The sequence below is a fragment of the Chiloscyllium plagiosum genome, unplaced genomic scaffold (genome assembly GCF_037043375.1).
Source record: "Chiloscyllium plagiosum isolate Xiang-an unplaced genomic scaffold, Cpla_swu_hap1 HiC_scaffold_26, whole genome shotgun sequence".
Classification (NCBI taxonomy): Eukaryota; Metazoa; Chordata; class Chondrichthyes; order Orectolobiformes; family Hemiscylliidae; genus Chiloscyllium; species Chiloscyllium plagiosum.
Genome location: NW_028270164.1, coordinates 21766157 through 21788798, shown reverse-complemented (window position 1 = coordinate 21788798; position 22642 = coordinate 21766157). Strand labels below are relative to the sequence as shown.

The following is a 22642-nucleotide window of genomic DNA, read 5'->3' as shown; positions in this document are numbered from 1 at the left end:
CGCCGCTCCTTCAACCACCTGATGAAGGTGTGGCGCTCCAAAAGCTAGTGCTTCCAATTAAACCAGTTGGACTATAACCTGGTGTTGTGTGATTTTTAACTGTGATTGCACAAGACATTTACTATGAAGAGAAGTAAGGGGAGGATAACCAACTGATGATAAGGCATTATGGAAACTTATGCAGAGATGGACAAATATCCATATTGCATGATAGAATTGACAAATGATGCAATTAAGTGTATTTACCTAGCTGATGCCACAAAGGCCATCGAGATGCTCTAGGTTATTGTAGTGCAGCAAGAAAACTATGAAACACATTTTACTTCATTTATGACATGGTACATTATATCAGTCATGTCTGTAGACAGCACATGAAGCAGAAAAAGATCACAAAAACTTTTCAGACCTAACTTCCAACATTTTTCAATGCAGAGCTCTAGGCGTTTACAACTTCAAGCCATTTTAAGATGTGAACAAATTGAATAAAGTTGTTAAAAATTGTTAGCAGGAGACAAGAAGATATTTTTAATCTTTCACTCATCAGGAATAGAATGCAGGTGTCTCATGATGCTACATTGCAATATACTCACTTTTCTGCACTACCGGGATGTTGCCGTCAAGCCAAAAAGATGTTTTGCCTACCAAACAAATGCAACAGGGTTACAGTTAACCCTAATTTTATCACAGATGATATATGAATCTCAATGCCGGTGTGATGCCAGCTATGTAGGCCATATGTCCTAATGACTGGCAGACTGTATGAAACAACACATTCCATTGGAGGAGATATGGGAGGTGACATTTTGTTCATGTTCAACCAGCCAGTGCTTGCAAGCCTCAGAACAGTAAGTCCACCATTCAATGTGATTCTTCTATTGCAAATTATTTATTAAATAATCAACATTGTATTAAGAATTCGATAGGAAACTAACTTTAGATCATCATTTGAACTTAAAGAATGATGCATTTGTGCCTGGTGGAAGCTACATACATTAATACATCTTGCCATTAGATCTTCAGAACCTTTTAATTGCACCTTCATTCTGGGGATAAAAGGGGCACAGACACTGTCAATCTCTGCTGCTTTCCCATGATAACATCCTGACCAGAGTCTACTTACCTGGCTTGAGAACTAAAACTGACAGTTTTTGTTCTTGTTGTATCTCCACACCAAAAGTAGTCTGAACCAATCTGCACCTCCCTCTCATGCTGTATAAATTGATATCCTTTTTATCAAGTCTAGTTCTTAGATCCTAAACCTGATGAGTGCAAGGGAAAAATCTTTGACATCATGTCTCCTTTTAGCAATGTTTAAATTCTGTACTACCTAGCAATTATTAATAAAGATATCTTTACACTTTATTGCTTTATTGTGTTTTCAGATACCATTTGAATCCACTGCTTTTGACATATTCTGCATTTGTTGGCTTGATGAATTACATATATTCATGTAGGAATGGTTCTTCCTTAGTTATCATGAAGTTTTGCCTAAAAAAAAATCTGTGAATTACCTGGGATTTGAATCATCAGGATTTTACTGTTGTAGATGTTGAAGGTAAAGTTGGAAGAGATCTGGGATAGTATTTAGTTTAGTATTCAATAGCAACTTACCATACAGTAGTTTAGAAAAAAAAGTGCTCATTATATTACAAAGGTGATTGACCATACTTTATAAAACAGAATATTAAAACAACACAGCATCTGGTTATACTTTAACTAGTCAGTTTAGGTCACCAGTGTCTAAAAGCAAAGTCTAAGGCTTCGTATCAAGGGACTGAATTGCCAGGAAGAAGGAATTTCAGGAAACAAGCACAAAATATTACAAGCCAAATAAAAGATGAATTTGGATATTTTAAAATGTTAGAATGCCAAAAAAAGGCAGAAATAGCTAAAATCTGGAGAAAGTAATAACTCCTTTTTAAGGAAAGACATGATCACTAATTGTAATTACCTTTTGAGTAAAATAGTAGAGGTAAAATTTTAGATCCATTTAAGAGACAATTATATGACACGATGACCTTTGATTATATGGTGTGGTTATGGTCGTGCAGAAATGAAATTTTCTTTAAGGCACAATTTTAAATACTGAAATATACACAAAACATTTTTTTTAAATGTCAAAACCTGGGAATCCAAAAAGAGATAACTATTAAAATAGATATTTCATAATATTTCAACACCTGAAAGAAAAAGGCTAGAAAACACATCAGGTGGAAACCTTCATTCGAGGTCTGTACTCATGTATCTACAGCTTCCTTTAACAATAACTATGATAATTACATGCTATGCATTATACAACTGCAGATGAAATATATGTCAAATGCAGAACGCAGAGAAAGCACAATATTGAATATAGTAAAGGTTTTAAACAAAACATGCAAACACTAGAAAAATTAATCAGATCAAGTAGCATCTGTGAAGGACATAAGATGAGTTCATGTATTTATACTCGTCAGTTCTGAAGAAAGGTCAGCATGAATAATTCTCCATAGATGCTGCTTGAAGTACTGAGTATTTCTTAGGATTTCAGTATTTCTGTTTCAGAATTTGCTAGAGATGTTAGCAACTTTCTTTATTTGAGTCTTATTAAACAAACAATTAAATACAAAATTTATAGTCCATTAAGTCCAACTAATGTACCTACCAGATGTCATAGATAAAGGACTGGAAGTAGTTGTAACAGTAAGAGTACTAGCTGTTGTGGAAGTGAAAAAATAAATTACCAATCTTGCTAATTGGAATATAAAGGTCAAAAAATACACTTCTCAAAACATTGACTGTCTAAAAACAAAATGATAATCTGAAGTAAACAATTCACACCAAATTTTATAAAATGGCAGGGTCAGCAAGCACATGGCATAAATGGTGCTTTTTCCACAGACTGTCATCATAACTGCGGAAATCAGGGGAGGCGATGACCTTGTGATATGAATGTTAGACTGTTAATGCAGAGATCCAGGTAAGGTTCTGGGGACCCATGTTCAAATCAATTTGAATTTGAACTAAATTTTTTAAATCTGTAGTTAAGAGTCTAATGATGACCATTATCGGAAAAAAACCATATGATTCACTAATGTCCTTTAGGGAAATAAACTGCTATCCTTAGCTGGTCTGGTCAACATATGACTCCAGGTCCACAGGAATGTGATTAACTCTTAACCACCCTCTGGGCAAATAGGGATGGGTAATAAGTACTGACTTAACCAGTGACCCCCTCATCCCCCGAATGGATAAAAGAAAATAAATTCAATATGCCATAATGAGCTTACTGAGTCCCCTGAACCAGCCTATTTCAAGTTCATTGGTAAATATATATAGTAGATCAATAATGACTTGACCCAAGACATAGAATTTTGAATTTCAGATCTCATCACTGTGTAGAAATTGATCACTTGCAGAAAATATTTGAGCAATGGAAACAATTAGTTGATATATTTAGTTTGCTAAAAAATTCAAAATTAGAAGTTCATTTTTTACTTATTTTGAAGATGACATCAGAGATTTCTGTACATGCGAAGTGAACTAATGATTTTGGCAGTACTTCACAAAACCTTTTATGTTGCTATCCCAGTTTAACTTAACACCACCTTTCAAGGACTATTAGGGTTGGTAAAAATAGTTATATTTGTCAGCATGCTAATAGTCAATAACAGAATATATATTTTTTAAAAATTATGACAAATAATTTGTGAAAACTAGCATGGCCCAGGTACTGGTAAAACAAAGCAATAAACTACCATAATAGCATTCAATATGGTGTTACTAAAGTTGGCATAATAAGCAATAACATATATAAATAATAACAATGTATCATATATATATTATATAAATATGACAATGTGTATTTGAAAAGTTGTTGTGACACCAGCTGATGATAATTCTGGATAAGTCAGATGATAGAGTGAAACCTGGCTTGGACAGGCAATAATTAGTCACTCACTGAACGTATTCACACAGGCTGTCAAAATACCTTTAATCAAATAACATTAAATGTTATTAAATACAAAGGGAAAAAAACACATGCAATATTCACATTATAAAATAACTATTTGAAACTGTTTTATTAAAAGCAACAGAAATAAAGATTCAACCCTTTCACCTTTGCAACAACCTTACAGATACTTAAGCCTCAGTGAAAGGTCAATCCACCTCCACTTTCAAGCTGATTATTTAACTTGCATGACTGTATTTAGTCTCCTTCCAGCAAATATTGACATTCATTTGACGCTATGTTCTTTGTTAATGTCTCCTCGTGATACCATTAAAAAAAGTTAACACAATTATTTGCTCTTTAGCATATATTCCTTGAATTCATACATTCAACAGCTTTGTTGGATGTCTTCCTCTCTAAAAGGTTAAAGCCTTTGTTCTGGAGCTATTCTCTTACTAATTTCTAAACCACTCCTGACTTTTTTTCTTCTGCCGTGATTGTCCTGGAGACTTCTTCTTTCTCTGAAAGAAACCTGCACACTCACTATCCTTTCGGATGGTTCTGTTTTCCTAATGCTATGGAGCAGGCCACACTCTCTCAAAACATTTCAAGAAAGTAGCCCAGACCCTAAATTTGCGAGTTGTTTTTAGCAGTTGTAACGTGGATATTCCAAGAAGGAATCAGGTGGTCAAGCCACATAGTTTTAAACAAAACAGAATTTGTTTACAAGATTACCAAATGAAACACAAACAAAAGAGAACTAGATGTTGCCAGGGTTGGAGGATTTGACCTACAAGTAGAGGATGAATAGGCTAGGTCTGTTTTCCCCGGAGCGTCAGAGGCTGAGGGGTGACCTTATAGAGGTTTATAGAATCATGAGGGGCATGGATAGGATAAATAGACAAAGTCTTTTCTCTGGGGTGGGGGAGTCCAGAACAAGAGGGCATAGATTTAGGGTTAGAAAGGAAAGATATTAAAGAGACATAAGAGGCAAAATTTACCCTCAGAGGGTGGTATGTCTATAGTCTGAGCTGCCAGAGTAAGTGGTGGATGCTAGTACAATTGCAACATTAAAAGGCATCTGGATGGATATATGAATAGAAAGGGTTTAGAGGGATGTCGGCCAGGAGCTGGCAAGTGGGACTAGATTGCATTGGGATATTTGGTCGGTATGGACGAGTTGGACCGAAGGGTCTGTTTCTGTGCTGTACATCTCTATTGCTCGATGAATACCAAATAACTTAACCTATTCGAAAATCCATCAGATCATCTTAATGATGCTGTTCCAAATATTTGCTACAATCCACCTAAACACCCCTTGGCACAAAAGGAATAAATCAAACACAGGTTCTCACATTAGAGATAACAAAGAGAGAGGAGGATCAGCATGGACCTGCTTCTTTGGATTCAGCAGCTTTTACAACCACCTGACTGGTTTCACTGAATAGTCAGACTAAACCAAATCAGAGAGAAGCTAAACTGGGAGAACTGGCCGTTTCCCTTTCATTATACAAATGCTTTTTTAAACTTGAAAGCTTTTTGCCTGAGGTTGTATTTATTTGCAATAATCAAATTGTCCCTAAAACCCTTCAGACTTAGACTTTTCACAGTCTGTGACTTGTACGAACTCCTGAAAAAAACCCAAGGACACCATAACCTTGTTAAAGGAGCAGCATCATCACACTAAAATAATCTATTTCTGTCCCTCTGTGTTCTAGGATATATTATTGTGAGACATCAGACCTTCTTTTTCCCCTGTCTTCTGACCTTAGTTTTCTAAAGCACTGAAATATTAACCTCACAGGAATTGTTAAAGTCTCTCATTTAATTGCATGTCAACAAATTTGCAGACAATCATGTACCACTCACAGATCTCAAGAATGAAACTAAGCTTCTAACACACATAATATATTAATACAGGTCAAATTTAAAGCTATAGATGGTTCGGCTCACTATAGAATTTGAAGTTTCAAATAACAACGTATCAAGAACCTTAGTCACAAAAGTACAGTTAAAGTCTAATATAATATGGATTAATATAATATAGATTTGCTTATAGAATGAGATTTCATGGCTGTCCACGAAGTTTCCATCTGGTTTAAAATTACATCTTTATTAATTTGATCAATCCTACATTAGATTTATACTTACAAAAATGTTACCAATAATCAATTCATGTCATATAGTGTGAAAGTATGAAGGCAAAAAGGAAGAGAATCTAGCATGGATGGCAAACTTAACTCTACTCGCAGGTACAGCAGACTTTAGAAACACATAAAATATGTCTTTATTATTTTTAAATTAAGGCATTGAGTGTCTCCATAATTATCTTATCTTGCATGTGACTGCATTTGGAATAAAAAAAAGTGGTTATACATAACATAAATTATCCTCTCAGTATATAATAAAGTTCCTTCAAATTTTCATTTAAAAGTTATTCTCTGCAAAATTTAATGTGCCTTTTCACTACAAAAATAACTTGAAAACAAATATTTACTATCTTGAAAATCTCATCTCAGGACACTATCCTTTACTCTCAATATGAACTGAGAAGTATAATTCTAAATCAAGCATCAATAAATTAACTAAAGTCTCTATTTGCAATGGTAAATGTTTCAAATGACTAGATTCCAGTAACACGTCAATCAGATGGATCCTGTAATGGTACCATGCATCCAACTGACAAAAGGTAAAACTGATTTAAATATTATTTGATTGTGAGAAATCTATCTCTAATGTGGTCCAACTATAACACAGTTATAGCTGTTCTCATGTAGGTTTGAGCCAATCCCTCCTTGTTTGGTGGTGACAGAAGGCTCAGTGTAATTCTTTTTCCCTTCCCATTCATTTATATTGTAACCTGCTTCTCTCCTCCATATCTCACACATAGACCACCTCCCAACAAACATCCCCTGTATTCAATCATAAGCCTCATTCCGACTCCCACTTCTAGCAAACTCGCTCACTCAGCAGCCACTCTTCTCAAAACCTTCCCCTCATTCATCCATTTCCTTCTCCTCAATCAGACCTTACTCTTGCCCTCACATCCCCCTCCAATCAAGCCTTATTTCTCTCCCTAAACTTCCACTCATACAGCTCTCCCCTCCCACCCACACATACTCATTCACTCAATCCTTAACTCGCTACTCATTTACATCTCCAATTCAAACAATCTTCTGCTCCCCCACTCCTTCCTCTCATCACCACCACATACTCATTCTCTCCTTACCTGATTTCTCCACCTTGCTCAGAGTTGTTGTCACTATGCTTAGGAAATGGCTGCAATTCTACTCAGGATAATAGGCCTCAGGTTGAGTCAGAAAATACACCAGGAAAGACAGACTCAGGATAATAGGCCTCAGGTTGAGTCAGAAAATACACCAGGAAAGACCGACCTGTACACCACTGAAAGCAGACACTGAAAGCCATCTCACAGACACTTCCTTCTACTGCCCCCTGGACCATGACACCTCCCTTCCCTTCCTTGATCTCTCAATCTCCATTTCCAGCAACTGACTCAAAACAGACATCTACTTCAAGCCCACCAACTCCCACAACTACCTGAACTACATCTCCTCACACACCCCCTCACACTATCACTTACTCCCAATTCCTCCGCTTCCACCACATCTGCTCCCAAGAGGAGCACTTCCGCTCCTGAACATTCCAGATGGTCTCCTACTTTAAGGACCACATTTTGTCCTCCCATGTGGTCAACAATGCCCTCCAGTGCATCTCCTTCACTTCCTGCTCCTCAGCAGTTGAACCTCACCCATCCAACTGCAACAAGGATTGAAATCCCCGGTCCTCACCTTCCAACCTACTAATCTCCGGATACAACACATCATAATCTGCCATTTCTGCCATCTACAATCAGACCTCACCACCAAAGATATATTTCCCTCCCCACCTCTATCAGCATTCCACAGAGACCATTCCCTCCACAACTCCCTCATGAGGTCCACGTCCACTCACCCTCCTCCTCCCCCCCACCCCACCATCAACCCATCCTCCATTCCCAGCGTCTTCCCTTGCCACCGCAAAAAGTGTAAAGCTTGCGGCCACACCTGACCCCCTCACCCCCATTCAAGCCCCACAGGATTCTTCCACATCCGGCAGAGATTTCCCTGCACATCCAAACACCTCATCTACTGTGTCCGTTCCTGTCAATGTGGTCTCCTCTACATTAAGGAGACGGGGCACCAACTTGCAGAACATTTCAGAGAACATCTCTGGGATACACACTCCAAACAACCTCACCACCCTGTGGCTGACCACTTCAACTCCCCTCCCATTCCGCAAAGGACATGCAAATCTTGGACCTCCTACACCGTCAAATCCAAGCATTCCAACGCCTGGAGGAATAACGTCTCATCTTCCACCTTGGGATCCTTCAACCACACAGCATCAATGTTGATTTCACCAGTTTCCTCATCTCCCCTCCCCCATCTGATCCCAGATCCAACCTCTGACCCGGCACCATCCTCTTGAACTGTGCTACCTGTCCAGCTGCCTTTCCACCTCTGATCCACCCTCCACTCCAAACTCTCACCATCACACCCACTTTTATCTACCTATCGCCTTCCTAGCTACCTTGCCCCAGTCCTAGCCCCCTCCTATTTATCTCTCAGCCCCCTTGGACACCCCAGATTCCTGATGAAGGACTTATGCCCAAAACATCAATTCTCCTGCTCCTTGGGTGCTGCCTGACCTGTTGTGCTTTTCCAACACCACACATTTTTACTCAGAAGATGCGCCTATCTTATTCTTGGAACAGCAATCTCAATAGCAAACATGGCAGTAAAAAGATGGACCAGCACAGGAGTTGCTCTGCAAGTTGCTCATGGAGCATCAGTTATTGGAAGTGCAGTCTTTGCATCTCATAACCATAGAAAGCGAGTCAAAGACAGATCAGAAGTGGCAACTGATTAAAAAGGGAGGGGCTGAATGGTGAGTCTCTGGATCAAGTGAGGCTTAGATGGACAGAATTCCATGACCCAAATGTCAGAGTTCAACCACTGAAAAATCTCTGTATAATACTCCAATTCACCACCAACTGATTGAGTACCGAGCATAAACATCCAACATTGTCAAAAGGATCTCTGAGGACTGCCTCCAATTATTTTTCAAAGCTTTCCATGGTACATTCAGAGCTACTTGATGAGTTGACTAACAGAGCCAAAGAAAAGCATTTGGAGCTGATAGCGTCTCAATCAGAAACTTCTTTTTTACTTCTATTTCTCCAGCCTAAGACTGTAATAAGATATTATGCGATCCTGTACAGCAGGTGGACAATTACTCCTTCATACAAAACAGTTAACATTTGACTGCGAACATCATTCTATGAACAATTACATGATCATATGCCTAATCTTCCACAAAATTTCATCATATAGGCTGTAAAGATACTTTTCAACTAGTGAAAATGCCAGGTTAATGCTAAATGTTGATGAACAAAAGACCTTTGTACACATGTGAATGTCTCAACCTCGAACCCTAATCATATTTACAATAGTAATGATTTTAATTTATTGCAATTTGTTCAGACAACTTCATGCATTTATTATCAGGAACAACATTTTCCTGATTTTTAAAATAATGAGACAAGCTTCAGTCCATGAATGTTAAATTAAATAAATGTGTGAGTTGTGTCTTTGGAAAGATAAAACAACATTTAAAAAACCCTCATGTTAAGATTGAACAATATGTAAACTATAAATTTCAAGTTTCCAGTTACATTAAGTTATTGACAAATTACAATACTAAGAAGTCACTATAAGTTAGTTATTAAACTTAAAAAGTTCTAAACATTAATTTTAGATATCTTTGCAAAGTGAAGAAAATCATATACAAAGACATCATTTCCACATTAAATAAGAAATATTACACTGCATTCAATATTTATACAACTTGATGAGGTGACTTTAATAGTCTGAAGAGAAACACATTACACATCTTTTCATTCTATCTTCAAATTAAACAATACGCACCATTTCTGCAGGTAGGTGGTAGTGGCACAAATGCATTAGTTTCCTCACAACGAATTACAGCTGAGCCAGACATTTTGAAACCATCCAAACATCTGTAGGTAACTGTATCCATGTATCTGTACACAGGTCCAAACCCTGCTATTACTTCAATATTTTCAGGTACTTTAGGACGAATACACCTAACAACTGATGACAAAATAATACATTCATCTCTGTAAGATAGCTGTGCATTCTTTAACACCAACAGAAGGTTTACCTTAACTGCTATTTGAATTTTGCTCTACTTCGAAAGCATTCTCCTAACCCCCAGCATGAAAACATTTTGTTGGCAAGGAACCGTCTTTACTGTTACACATAATGATGTAAACAAAAAGTTATTTCTGATCTTCACAAAATGCAACAACATGCAGGTAACTCCAACTCCTGCATTTTGAATTCTTCAAATATCTAAACTCACATATGTTTGTTAGTTTTTGAATCAATAATTCTTTTAAATTTTATTTTTAGTTTCAGTAATTTGAATTGTTATCCTCTGTCCTGCATACAGTAAATCCTCTGTATCCGTGGCAAAACATCCCCAGGCAAAAAATCGCATATCTGCAATTTTTATTTTTAACAAGCTCCGTACTTGTGAATTTCATCAGTTGTCGGGGTTCTCAGGAATGGAACTCTCATAGATATGGAGGAAATATGCTGTCTAAAGTTTGCTTGAAATATGTTGAATGATCTCATCCACAACATCACAGCAATATTTCAATACTTTTAAATTTTTCTTTCCTTTAGATTGTCGAGATGAAGTTTCTTTTCCCCTTTTCATATATTTAATTCTACTTATAACTTGATTCAATACACTAGAATCTAGTGGTTCAGTGGTTAGCAATGCTGCTTCACAACCTTAGGCAACTTTCTATGTGAAATTTGCACAAACTCCGTGTATGAGGTTGTTCTGATTTCCTCCCAAGGTCCAAAGATATGCAGGTTAGGTGGAGTGGCCATGCTAAATTGCCCATAGTGTCTGGGGGTATATAGTCAGGTGTATTAGCCTTGGGAGTTGTGGGGCTTGAAAGAATAGGGTGACTCTGGTTGAGGTGTTCTTTGGAGAGTTTGTGAGGACTTTTAGATTAGATTCCCTACAGTATTGGAAGCAGGCGCTTCAGCCCAACAAGTCCACACCAACCCTCCAAAGAGTAACCCAGCCAAACTCATTCCCCTAATTAATGCAGCTAACACTACAGGCAATTTAGCATGGCCAATTCACCAGATCTGCATATCTTTGAAATGTGGGAGGAAACCGGAGCACCCAGAGGAAACCCACACAGACACGAGGAGCATGTGCAAAGTCCACACAGCAGTCGCCCTACGCAGGAATCAAACCCGGATCATAAATGACCTGTTTCCACACTATTGGGATTCTATTTTAAAAAAACCTAGGTTATAGACAGCAGTGGGATCCTCACATCAACTTTTCATGGGAGTTCAATCAGATACATGACTGGACAATATTGGGGCTCCCATTAAGTCCTCAAGGTAATTCTATCACCGAAAGATTCTGATCCTTCAGAAGCCTTCAATTTTTTATTATTGATAGCATCAGTGGCCACTATCATTAATACTGAGATCTTCACTGGAGATCATCCTTGAATTCCTAGAGCAGTTAAGTGAGATAGGGTGGTAATGGCAGGAAAGAAGTGGCTGTTGAGGGAAAAGGGAATGGATCAGATGTAGGACAGATGGGTGCTTTCAGTAGGACTCACTTTTCTGATGCTGATGCTGAATGCTTGAAGATAAGGGGCACTTCCAGTAGGACACTGGTGAACCCAATAGCATTTGTTACAGGGGCTCTAGAAGTATGGGAGACCTATGCCCGAAGTCACCGTTAAATCCCTTAGATTCTGGATGAATTGATTTCAAATGGCTCGTTCATGAGTCTAACTGACCTCATGTTGCAGTTGTATAAGACTCTGGTGCGGCCGCATCTGGAGTATTGTGTGCAGTTTTGGTCGCCATACTATAGGAAGGATGTGGAGGCACTGGAACAGGTGCAGAGGAGGTTTACCAGGATGTTGCCTGGTATGGTAGAAAGATCGTATGAGGAAAGGCTGAGGCACTTTGGGGTTGTTTCATTGGAGAAAAGAAGGTTTAGGGGTATCTTGATAGAGGTGTACAAGATGATTAGGGGTTTAGATAGGGTCGACAGTGAGAATCTTTTTCCACGTATGGAGTCAGCTATTACAAGGGGGCATAGCTTTAAATTAAGGGGGGGTAGGTATGGGACAGATGTTAGGGGTAGGTTCTTTACTCAGCGAGTCGTGAGTTCATGGAATGCCCTGCCAGTAGCAGTGGTGGACTCTCCCTCATTATGGGCATTTAAGCGGGCATTGGATAGGCATATGGAGGATAGTGGGCTAGTGTAGGTTAGGTGGGCTTGGATCGGCTCAACATCGAGGGCCGAAGGGCCTGTTCTGCGCTGTGTTCTTCTATGTTCTATGACCTCTGCCTCCTGTAAATGGGTGTTCAGGGTTCAACCCTTCCTTTCCCTGATTAACTGTGGAATAGTTTTCCTGCCACCTAGTGATAGACACTCTGCCTTTTACTTGAACCTTCTAGGCTGCCCACCATCTTGTTTAGTCCATGAAATTCTGAAGCAAACTCTATTAAATTCGAGAGCTTTTGAAAATATTTCTAGCTTGGGTTGTGATGAGGTCATAGATTCGTTTGGCGAGCTGGTGACATCGTCAGTGCATCTTTGATAAAGTGTTAGTGGTCTGTCCCGCCTGATATTTATGTGTCTCTGTTTTTTGGTACTTCTGGTTCTGTGGCTAAGTGGTTGGTAAATGGGATCCGGAGAGATGTGAGAGAATTCCTTGAAGCCTTACATTCCAACCGGAACTCAATCAATAAACACATTGAACTGGACTACATACACAAACCACTCATAAAACTGAAAGTACCAAAAAACAGAGACATATATATACCAGATGGGACAGACCAACAACACTTTATCGAAGGTGCACTGACCATGTCACCCAGCGAGGCGACAAGATGTTTGCAGAAAAACACACCAGATCGGTGAACAAATCTGCAACCTCTATTAAATTCTGTCCTGCATTTCTGACAGGTAGCAATGAGTAATGTCATAGGTGAGACAATCTGGACTGGTAATTCAGAAACCTGAACCAATGGTAACAGAGTTTGTTGATAATAGATTTGAAAAATTGGGAACCATTCACATTTCAGTCAAAATAGGATCAAGAGAGGAGGTTGGGTTGCACAATCAAGATGAGCTTCAAGGGAATGGAGTTGGAGTAGTAGATGTAAAAGGAAAATGTAAGTTTAGGGCTAAGGTTGTGGGTCCATTAGGACATATTTGTTTCCTAGTGAACTAGGGGAAGAAAGGAATGTAGCAGAGGCAGTTGAGTGGATGGTTTCACTTTCTAAAAAAATCTTACACTTTATGTTTGAATATTTGCAGTAGAGAATTCAAGTTGGGTGTTATCATTTAATTTATATATTGTAATTGAAAGTAAGCTGTTTTAGCAAATAACAACAGGACTCAATGCTTTATTGGGTCAAGGCAGATATGACATTGGATAGTTAAGGCAGTTGTTCTCCAGAGACTCAAATATTATATTATTTAGGGATAACGTGAAATCCTGCAGATGGTATAGGGTTTTCCATCAAAAAGGACAGTGTATGAAGACTGTCAAAAAGTGTATTATTCTTCAGTTCAAAAATGGAAATGGAAATAGATCTGGAAATGAGATGGAACTAGAACAGCTTTAGCTTATTTGGAGCTTGGCAAAATTGCAAATTAAGTTACCAATGGGCATGATATCAGACTACAAGCAAGTGGAGAAAAGTATTCCTGCCACCATATTTACTTAAAATTTAAATTTTTAGTACCCCACAGTCCAATTCACTGTGTGCAATTTTTGTAATATTTTCCAAAATGAAGGAGTTGATTTGTTGGAAATCTTATCATTTTCATACTCAAACATTGCAAGCTTTTCAAGTGCAAATGCTCCCTCATACCTTAACTATTTGATACTTCAAGCTAACTTCACCCTTTTATTGGAAATGATTCAACTTGTAGAAGAACACATTTATAGGAGTAAGTTATTCAGTTCCTCAAGGCTATTGTGTGACATAATTAAATCATTGCTGACCTATACCTTAATTCACCCATCCAGCTTAGTTTTGTAACAATTAATTGCTTTAACAAAAATCAATCAACGTCAGTTTTCACATTTTTAACTGAGTTTGGCCTCAACAGCCTCTTGGGGGGAGAAAATTCTACAGTTTCACAAATCTTTGTGTGCAAGAAGTGTTTCCTGATATGACGCCTGAACAGTTTAACCTCAGTTCTAAAATAATTCATGATTTGTATTCAAATCCTTTACCAGGATAAATAATGTCTCTCTGTTTGCCTTTTCAACTCTTTAAAACATCAGTTTGCTCAATTAAGTATTGATCCTATCAATGCTAGTTTAGATCATGCAAACTATACTCAGAATGCTTTAAGCTGGTATCAATCAATTTGTGTTAGACCTGCTATTAGGAGAGTATATCATTTGAGAATTGCAATGTACAGAGTGCAATATAGTACTCCAAATAACATCGAACCAAGACTTTATATAACCACAAAGAACTTTTAGAGTCATAGAATCCCCATGATGTACAAAGTGGCCATTCAGCCCATCAAATCTGCACCAACCCTTCAAAGAGCATCCCACCCAGAAATAGTCCCTTGCCTATCCCTGCAACTCTGCATTTACCATACCTAATCTGCCTAACCTGCATACTGCTAGACACTTCAGACAATTTTGCATGGCCAATCCACCTAACCTGCACATTTTTGGACAGTGGTTGGAAACTGGAGCACCTATAAGAAACCAAGTAGACCCTGGGAGAACATACAAACTCCACACAGACATTCACCCAAAACTGGAATTGAGCTAGGGTGAGGCACTGTGAGGCAGCAGTGCTAAACACTAAGCCAATGTGATGTCCTTCCACCTCTTTGTATTCCACCTCCCTTGACATAAAGGCTAACATTCTGTCAATATTTTAATTTCCATTTCTACATGTCCAATACATTTAGTTGTTTTGGGTATTTAGGTCATATTAGCTCTTTCACTTTTTCTAGCTTGTTACCATTTTGAAAATATCTATCTTTCATTGGTCAGAAGTTCATGGCCTTACACTAATAAAGGCTGAACTCAAAATTCCACAAATAAAAGCAAAATACTGCAGATGTTGGAGATGTAAAATAGAAGTCTGAATTCCAAAGAAAAGTCATTGGACTCAAAACATTAACTCCTTTTGTCTTTCCACAGACACTACCAAACCTGCTGAGTATTGCCATCACTTTCCAGTTTTATTTAAAAGTTTATAAGTTTGGTCCATTCACTTAATTTTTCAATAAAACTCAGATCTACACTATTTACTATGCTGCCTAACTCGGTGTCATCACCAAATTTAGACATGGGGTTCTCTTAATTTTTCTTCAAATACTTAAGAATGTATGTAAGTTAGTGTACTGAGCTGAGAGGTTGGTTTTCAGACATTTTGTCACCATGCCTAGGTAACATCATCAGTGCGAGTCTCCGATGAAGCGCCGGTGGTATGTTCAACCTCTCTATTCATAGGGCTTGCTTTAGAGTCATAGAGATGTACAACATGGAAACAGACCCTTCGGTCCAACCTGTCTATGCCGACCAAATATCCCAACCCAATCCAGTCTCACCTGCCAGCACCCGGCCAATATCCTTCCAAACCCTTCCTATTCATATACCCATCCAAATGCCTCTTAAATGTTGCAATTGTACCAGCCTCCACCACTTCCTCTGGCAGCTCATTCCATACACGTACACTCTCTGTGTGAAAAAGTTGCCCCGTAGGTCTCTTTTATATCTTTCCCCTCTCACCCAAAACCTATGCCCTCTAGTTCTGAACTCCCCGACTCTAGGGAAAAGACTTTGCCTATTTACCCTATCCATGCCCCTCATAATTTTGTAAACCTCTATAAGGTCACCCCTCGGCCTCCGAAGCTCCAGGGAAAACAGCCCCAGCCTGTTCAGCCTCTCCCTATAGCTCAAATCCTCCAACCCTGGCAACATCCTTGTAAATCTTTTCTGAACCCTTTCAAGTTTCACAACATATTTCCGATAGGAAGGAGACCAGAACTGCACGCAATATTCCAACAGTGGCCTAACCAATGTCCTGTACAGCCGCAACATGACCTCCCAACGCCTGTACTCAATACTCTGACCAATAAAGGAAAGCATATCAAACGCGTTCATCACTATCCTATCTACCTGCGACTCCATTTTCAAGGAGCTATGAACCTGCACTCAAAGATCTCTTTGTTCAGCAACACTCCCTAGGAGTTTATGATTAAGTGTATAAGTCCTGCTAAGATTTGCTTTCCCAAAATGCAGCACTCACATTTATCTGATTAACCTCCATCTGCCACTTCTCAGCCCATTGGCCCATCTGGTTAAGATCCTGTTAAGGTAACCCTCTTCGCTATCCACTGCACCTCCAATTTTCGTGTCATCTGCAAACTTACTAACTGTACCTCTTATGCTCACATCCAAATCATTTATGTAAATGACAAAAAATAGAGGAGACAGCATCGATCTCTATGGCACTCCACTGGTCACAGGCCTCCAGTCTGAAAAACACCCCTCCACCACCACCCTCTGTCTTCTACCTTTGAGAACCAGTTCTGTATCCAAATGGCTAGTTCTCCCTGTATTCCGTGAGATCTAACCTTGCTAGTCAGTCTCCCATGGGGAACCTTGTCAAATGCCTTACTGAAGTCCATATAGATCACATCTACCACTCTGCCCTCATCAATCCTCTTTGTTACTTTCTCAAAAAACTCAATCAAGTTTGTGAGACATGATTTCCCAAGCAGAAAGCCATGTTGACTATCCCTAATCAGTTCTTGCCTTTCCAAATACATGTACATCCTGTCCCTCAGGATTCCCTCCAACAACTTGCCCACCACAGGCATCAGGCTCACTAAGGATTCTCACTAAGGACTCTTCTAAGGATTCACTCGATCTATCCTGTCTATACCTGACATATGCTTCCTTCTTTTTCTTAACCAAACCCTCAATTTCTTTCGTCATCCAGCATTCCCTATACCTACCAGCCTTTCCTTTCACCCTAACAGGAATATACTTTCTCTGGATTATTGTTATCTAATTTCTGAAGGTTTCCCATTTTCCAACCATCACTTTACCTGCGAACATCTGCCCCCAATCAGCTTTCGAAAGTTCTTGCCTAATACCGTCAAAATTGGCCTTTCTCCAATTTAGAACTTCAACTTTTAGATCTGGTCTATCCTTTTCCATCATTATTTTAAATCTTATAGAATTATGGTCGCTGGCCCCAAAGTGCTCCCCCACTGACACCTCAGTCACCTGCCCTGCCTTATTTCCCAAGAGGAGGTCAAGTTTTACACCTTCTTCCGTAGGTACATCTACATACTGAGTCAGAAAATTGTCTTGTACACACTTAAAAAGTTCCTCTCCATCTAAACCCTTAACACTATGACAGTCCCAGTCTATGTTTGGAAAGTTAAAATCCCCTACCATAACCACCCTATTCAAAAGGCGGGTGATGTCATTTCCGTTTTTTTTTACAAGGGAAAGTAGATGGGGTCTAAATCAATGTGTTTATTGATGGAGTTCTGTTTAGAATGCCATGCCTCTTGGAATTCCTGTGTGTCTTTGTTTCTTTCGCCTGTTCTAAGTGTGTGTCGTCCGGTCAAAGTGGTATCCTACTGTGTATGGAAACTACTGATAATGGGTGGTGTCTTTTGGTGGCTAGTTAGTGTCCATGTATCCTGGTGGCGTTCCTAGATACATTGCATTCTAACCAGAACTCCATCAATAAACGCATTGATTTAGACCCTATTTACCTTTCGTTGGGAAAAAAAGAACCAGAAATGACATCACCCACCTTAAGAAACCAAGACCAATAAATAGAGAGGCAGGACATACCACCAGTGCTTCATCGGAGACTCTCACAAAAGATGTTAACTCGTCATGGTGACAAAAAGTCTGATAGCAAACCTCCCAGCTCAGCAAGCTAACTTGCATACTTATCATCCACCTGGGCTACAAATTTTCCCAAAAATCGCTAACTTAAGAATATACTCATGAATCCTTTTTGACTTCCATCATCATCTCTATTGTCATTCAACCAATGCTTCTTTCCACAACATCACATTCCTTTTGTGCTTTTTTCTTTATTCACACTCACATTTCCTATCTCTGTGCTTAAACCTGTTACAATTCTAATGTTTTCTATTCTGATGAAAGGCAATCAAGCTGAATCATAAGCTTTGAGCTGAATTTTCCCATTTGGAGTGACAGCATTTTTTGTGATACTTGGGTGTCTCATATGTTGTGGGAGAAAGTGAGGACTGCAGATTCTGGAAGTCAGAATCGAAAAACGTGGCATTGGAAAGGCATCAGGAATGATGAAGGGCTTAGGCCTGAAACGTTGACTCTCCTGCTCCTCAGTTGCTGCCTGACCTGCTATGCTTTTCCAGCGCCACACTTTTCGTGTCTGGTATGTTGTGGCTCATAGGACTTATCTCATTCAATCTTCTGCCCTTCACTTCATCAATTATGCATCAGGGCTCATGTTGCCAATCACATGGAACTGGTGGAAAGAGTGGGGAATGTGATCACTATTGCCAGTACGTTCCAGCATTCATAATGCTGGTACCATAATTAAAGACCAGCTATGAACCATTTCAGATGCCGCAAGCCAGGAAATGCCCTTCACATTATACTGTTGTGTTGTTATCCCAGAAAACAAGACCCAGAAAGGCGATTTAACTTATCACTTTGGCAAGCAACTGCAGTAGGGAGTGATACTGCTGGAAAGCTAATTTCCCATCTAACATCTTGCTCTCAAAAAAATTAGAAAACACCCTATCAAAGGCACCTTTTCATGTGAAACAAACTCGCAGTAAAAAGAAAGAAGATGACCCATGGAGTTCAGCAACAGGAAAATTGAAAACAGCGGAGAAGACAAAGACTGTGTGATTTTGAGATTAAGCTAATGTAATTTTAATAAGTGTCTTATTGGAACAGCTATACAGTTACAGAGTTAGAGTCAGAAATTAAGCAGCTAAGAGAAAGGGGGCTCAGATTTATGAAGTTTCTTGTTTAACATTTGCTTTTAGAGTAAGAAAATAAATTGATTTTATCTTCTTTAAATAGTGGAATTTAGGAGTTCTCTGTCACTCATATTTTAACTGATTATGAGACAAGGCTAGTGTTGGACTGGAGTGTACAAAGTTAAAAATCTCACAACACCAGGTTATAATCCAATAGGTTTATTTGGAAGTGCTGGCTTTTGGAGTGCTGCTCCTCCTTCAGGTAGCTGTGCAGCAGGATCATAAGACACAATTTAAAGCAAAAGTTTATAGTGTCAAACAACTGAAAAGATATATTGAACAAAACTAAATTGCTGTTAAGTGTTTCATCTTTTAGAATGGGTTGCAGGTTTCATTTCATTAACATACAAATCCCAGAACTACGTTTAAGTCTCATTCTCGAGAAAGCTTAAGGCTTTATATTAAAAAAAGTGACATCTCAGCTCAGACAATGAATTAAAGGTGTGAGGTTGGATTCTGTCTGTATCCCAATCTCGAGTCAGACTGGTTCTGTTTTCAAAGTATGAATTTATAAAGTGGTATATGGATTGAGTGCTTGCATTGACTGCCTGCAGATTGTGTGCTTTTTGAGCAAAATAGAATGTATCTTTGGAATTACTTTGGAAGCACAAGAAAATTTTCTGATTCAGAGACTTGACCTACTCTTGGGAAAGAAGGTAGGGTAGGTGACTGAGGTGTCAGTGGGTGGCACTTTGTGGCCAGCAACCGTAATTCTATTAGTTTAAAATAATGATGGACTAAATCTAAAAGTTGAATTTCTAAATTGGAGAAAGGCTAATTTTGATGGTATTAGGCAAGAACTTTCAAAAGCTGATTGAGGGCAGATGTTCGCAGGTAAAGAGGCGGCTAGAAAATGAGAAGCCTTCAGAAATGAGGTAACAAGAATCCTGAGACAGGATATTCCTGTTCGGGTGAAAGGAAATGCTGGTAAATGTAGGGAAAGCTGGATGACTAGAAAAATTAAGATTTTGATTAAGAAAAAAGAAGCATATGTCAGGTGTAGACAGAAGAAATCAAATGGACCCTTAGAACAGTATAAAGGCAGTAGGAGTATACTTAAGAAGGAAATCAGGAGGGCAAAAAGGAAACATGAGATAGCTTTGGCAAATAGGGTTACGGAGAATCAAAAGGGATTTTATAAGTACATTGGATAGAAAACTGGCTAACCGGTCGAAGTCAGAGAGTGGTGGTAGATGGTAAATATTCAGCCTGGAGTCCAGTTACAAGTGGAGTTCCGCAGGGATCAATTCTGGGTCCTCTGCTGTTTGTAATTTTTATTAATGACTTGGAAGAGGGAGTCGAAGGGTGGGTCAGTAAATTTGCAGACAATACGAAGATTGGTGGAGTTGTGGATAGTGAGGAGGGCTATTGTCGGCTGCAAAGGGACTTAGAGATGATGCAGAGCTGGGCTGAGGAGTGGCAGATGGAGTTCAACCCTGTCAAGTGTGAGGTTGTCCATTTTGGAAGGACAAATAAGAATGCGAAATACAGGGTTAATGGTAGGGTTCTTAGTAAGGTGGAGGAGCAGAGGGATCTTGGAGTCTATGTTCATAGATCTTTGAAAGTTGCCACTCAGGTGGATAGAGCTTGTAAGAAGGCCTATGATGTATTAGCGTCCATTAGCAGAGGGATTGAATTCAAGAGTCGTGAAGTGATGTTGCAGCTGTACAGGACCAAATGTGGTAGGCCACATTTGGAGTACTGTGTGCAGTTCTGGTCGCCTCACTTTAGGAAAGATGTGGAAGTTTTGGAGAGGGTGCAGAGAAGATTTACCAGGATGTTGCCTGGAATGGAGAATAGGTCGTACGAGGATAGGTTGAGAGTGCTAGACCTTTTCTCATTGGAACGGCGAAGGATGAGGGGTGACTTGATAGAGGTTTATAAGATGATCAGAGGAATAGATAGAGTAGACAGTCAGAAACTTTTTCCCCCGGTACAACAGAGTGTTACAAGGGAACATAAATTTAAGGTGAAGGGTGAAAGGTATAGGGGGGATGTCAGGGGTAGGTTCTTTACCCAGAGAGTGGTGGGGGCATGGAATGCGCTGCCTGTGGGAGTGGCAGAGTCAGAATCATTGGCGACCTTTAAGCGGCAATTGGATAGGTACATGGATGGGTGCTTCAGCTAGGACAAATGTTCGGCACAACATCGTGGGCCGAAGGGCCTGTTCTATGCTGTATTGTTCTATGTTCTAAGGCGAGCTTTTCTGTGTTTGGTTTAATTAACAAAAGATGTTCATCTTCATATTGTGTTATTATCACAGAAAACATGGCTGAGCCAGGCTAATTAACTCATCACTTTCGTGAAAGTCGGTGCTGATAGATTGATGGAAAGGAGAGCAGCGCAGACTGTTAGAGAAGAACATGGCACCAGTCTCATTTTGGAAATAGATAGCAGTATGGATCAGTGCTGTGCCCAAGATATAATAAAATGGACAGCAGTATAAAAAGAAGGTTAATGATCTTCTGTGCTCTGCAAAGTAAGTGCCACCATCTTTTCTCTTCTACTTCAGACCCATAAGGCGGCTGCTCCATCTAATTCTGCCATTCACTCAATATTTCACCAAGGCTCATGGACGACAACATTCGATGCATCATTTCTAATCAATGGCTCTCACCCAACACATACTCCCAAACTCCTGTTCTCTGCACTTCCTACTCACTCCTTGTGCAGGCAGCTGGTGGAGGCATAATTTCACATAATTAATGACTTTGAACAATAGCTCTCAACCTTTTCTGCAACAGTGCACGTCAATGATACAAATGATTCCATGGCACAGCTTTCTGCAGCTGAATTGATTGCTCATGTTTCACATTTCATAATGACACATTTTCAAAATCTGTTCAACTCACTAATTCTAACTATTCATGGTCCTAAATCTGTTCCACATACTACACTGAACAGATACATAATTGAAATTGAATGGCTCAGAGCAGAATGCAAATTAAAGTAATTTGAATTTTACTAGTTTAGGGGAAACCTGGGACCTGCCAGTGTATGTATAACGTTTTCTTCCGGGAAGGAATTGATGATAGGGCCACCCACAAATCCTGCTCCACTGATGGGTGTTCCCTCTAGTAGTTAGCTTATTTTGTCTCATTACAACAAAAATATGCATGCAAGTTGTTGCTTGGTCATTAGTTTAAACTCTCAAAACATCTCAGACACGGGTTTACAGGCAAAATTAAAATGTTTGTGAATTTTAGAATCAAGAGACCAATGGCTTGTTATTAATTTGATGACTAATTTTCAGAAATTTTAGTTTAATTTTGGTTTAGGCTGTTTAAAACGAAACAGAGTATTTCCTTATCTTTAAAAAAAATCATGGCACACTTGGGCAGTTCTCATGTGCCACATCACACCAATTGACAGCCACTGACCTAAGACACCAGGCTAATGTTGTGAGAAAATTGAATTCAATTCAGTCATGACAGATAGTGAAATTTGTAGGTCCAAATTATCAGTTTTCTAAAATGGTATAAGCCACTAGCCAGACTACACCTTTGAACCATTTTG

The 22642-nt window shown here is 39.2% G+C and overlaps 1 protein-coding gene across 1 annotated transcript in view; it reads right to left on the bottom strand.

Annotated features, from left to right (window-relative positions):
* Positions 1 to 9901: 9901 nt before the first annotated feature.
* LOC122562935 (sushi, von Willebrand factor type A, EGF and pentraxin domain-containing protein 1-like) overlaps positions 9902 to 22642 on the bottom strand; it is a 161426-nt gene continuing 148685 nt past the window's right edge. Inside the window, exon 18 of the mRNA XM_087973391.1 lies at positions 9902 to 10107. Within this exon, the coding sequence (XP_087829517.1) occupies positions 9902 to 10107 (206 nt within the window). The remainder of the gene's footprint in view (positions 10108 to 22642) is intronic.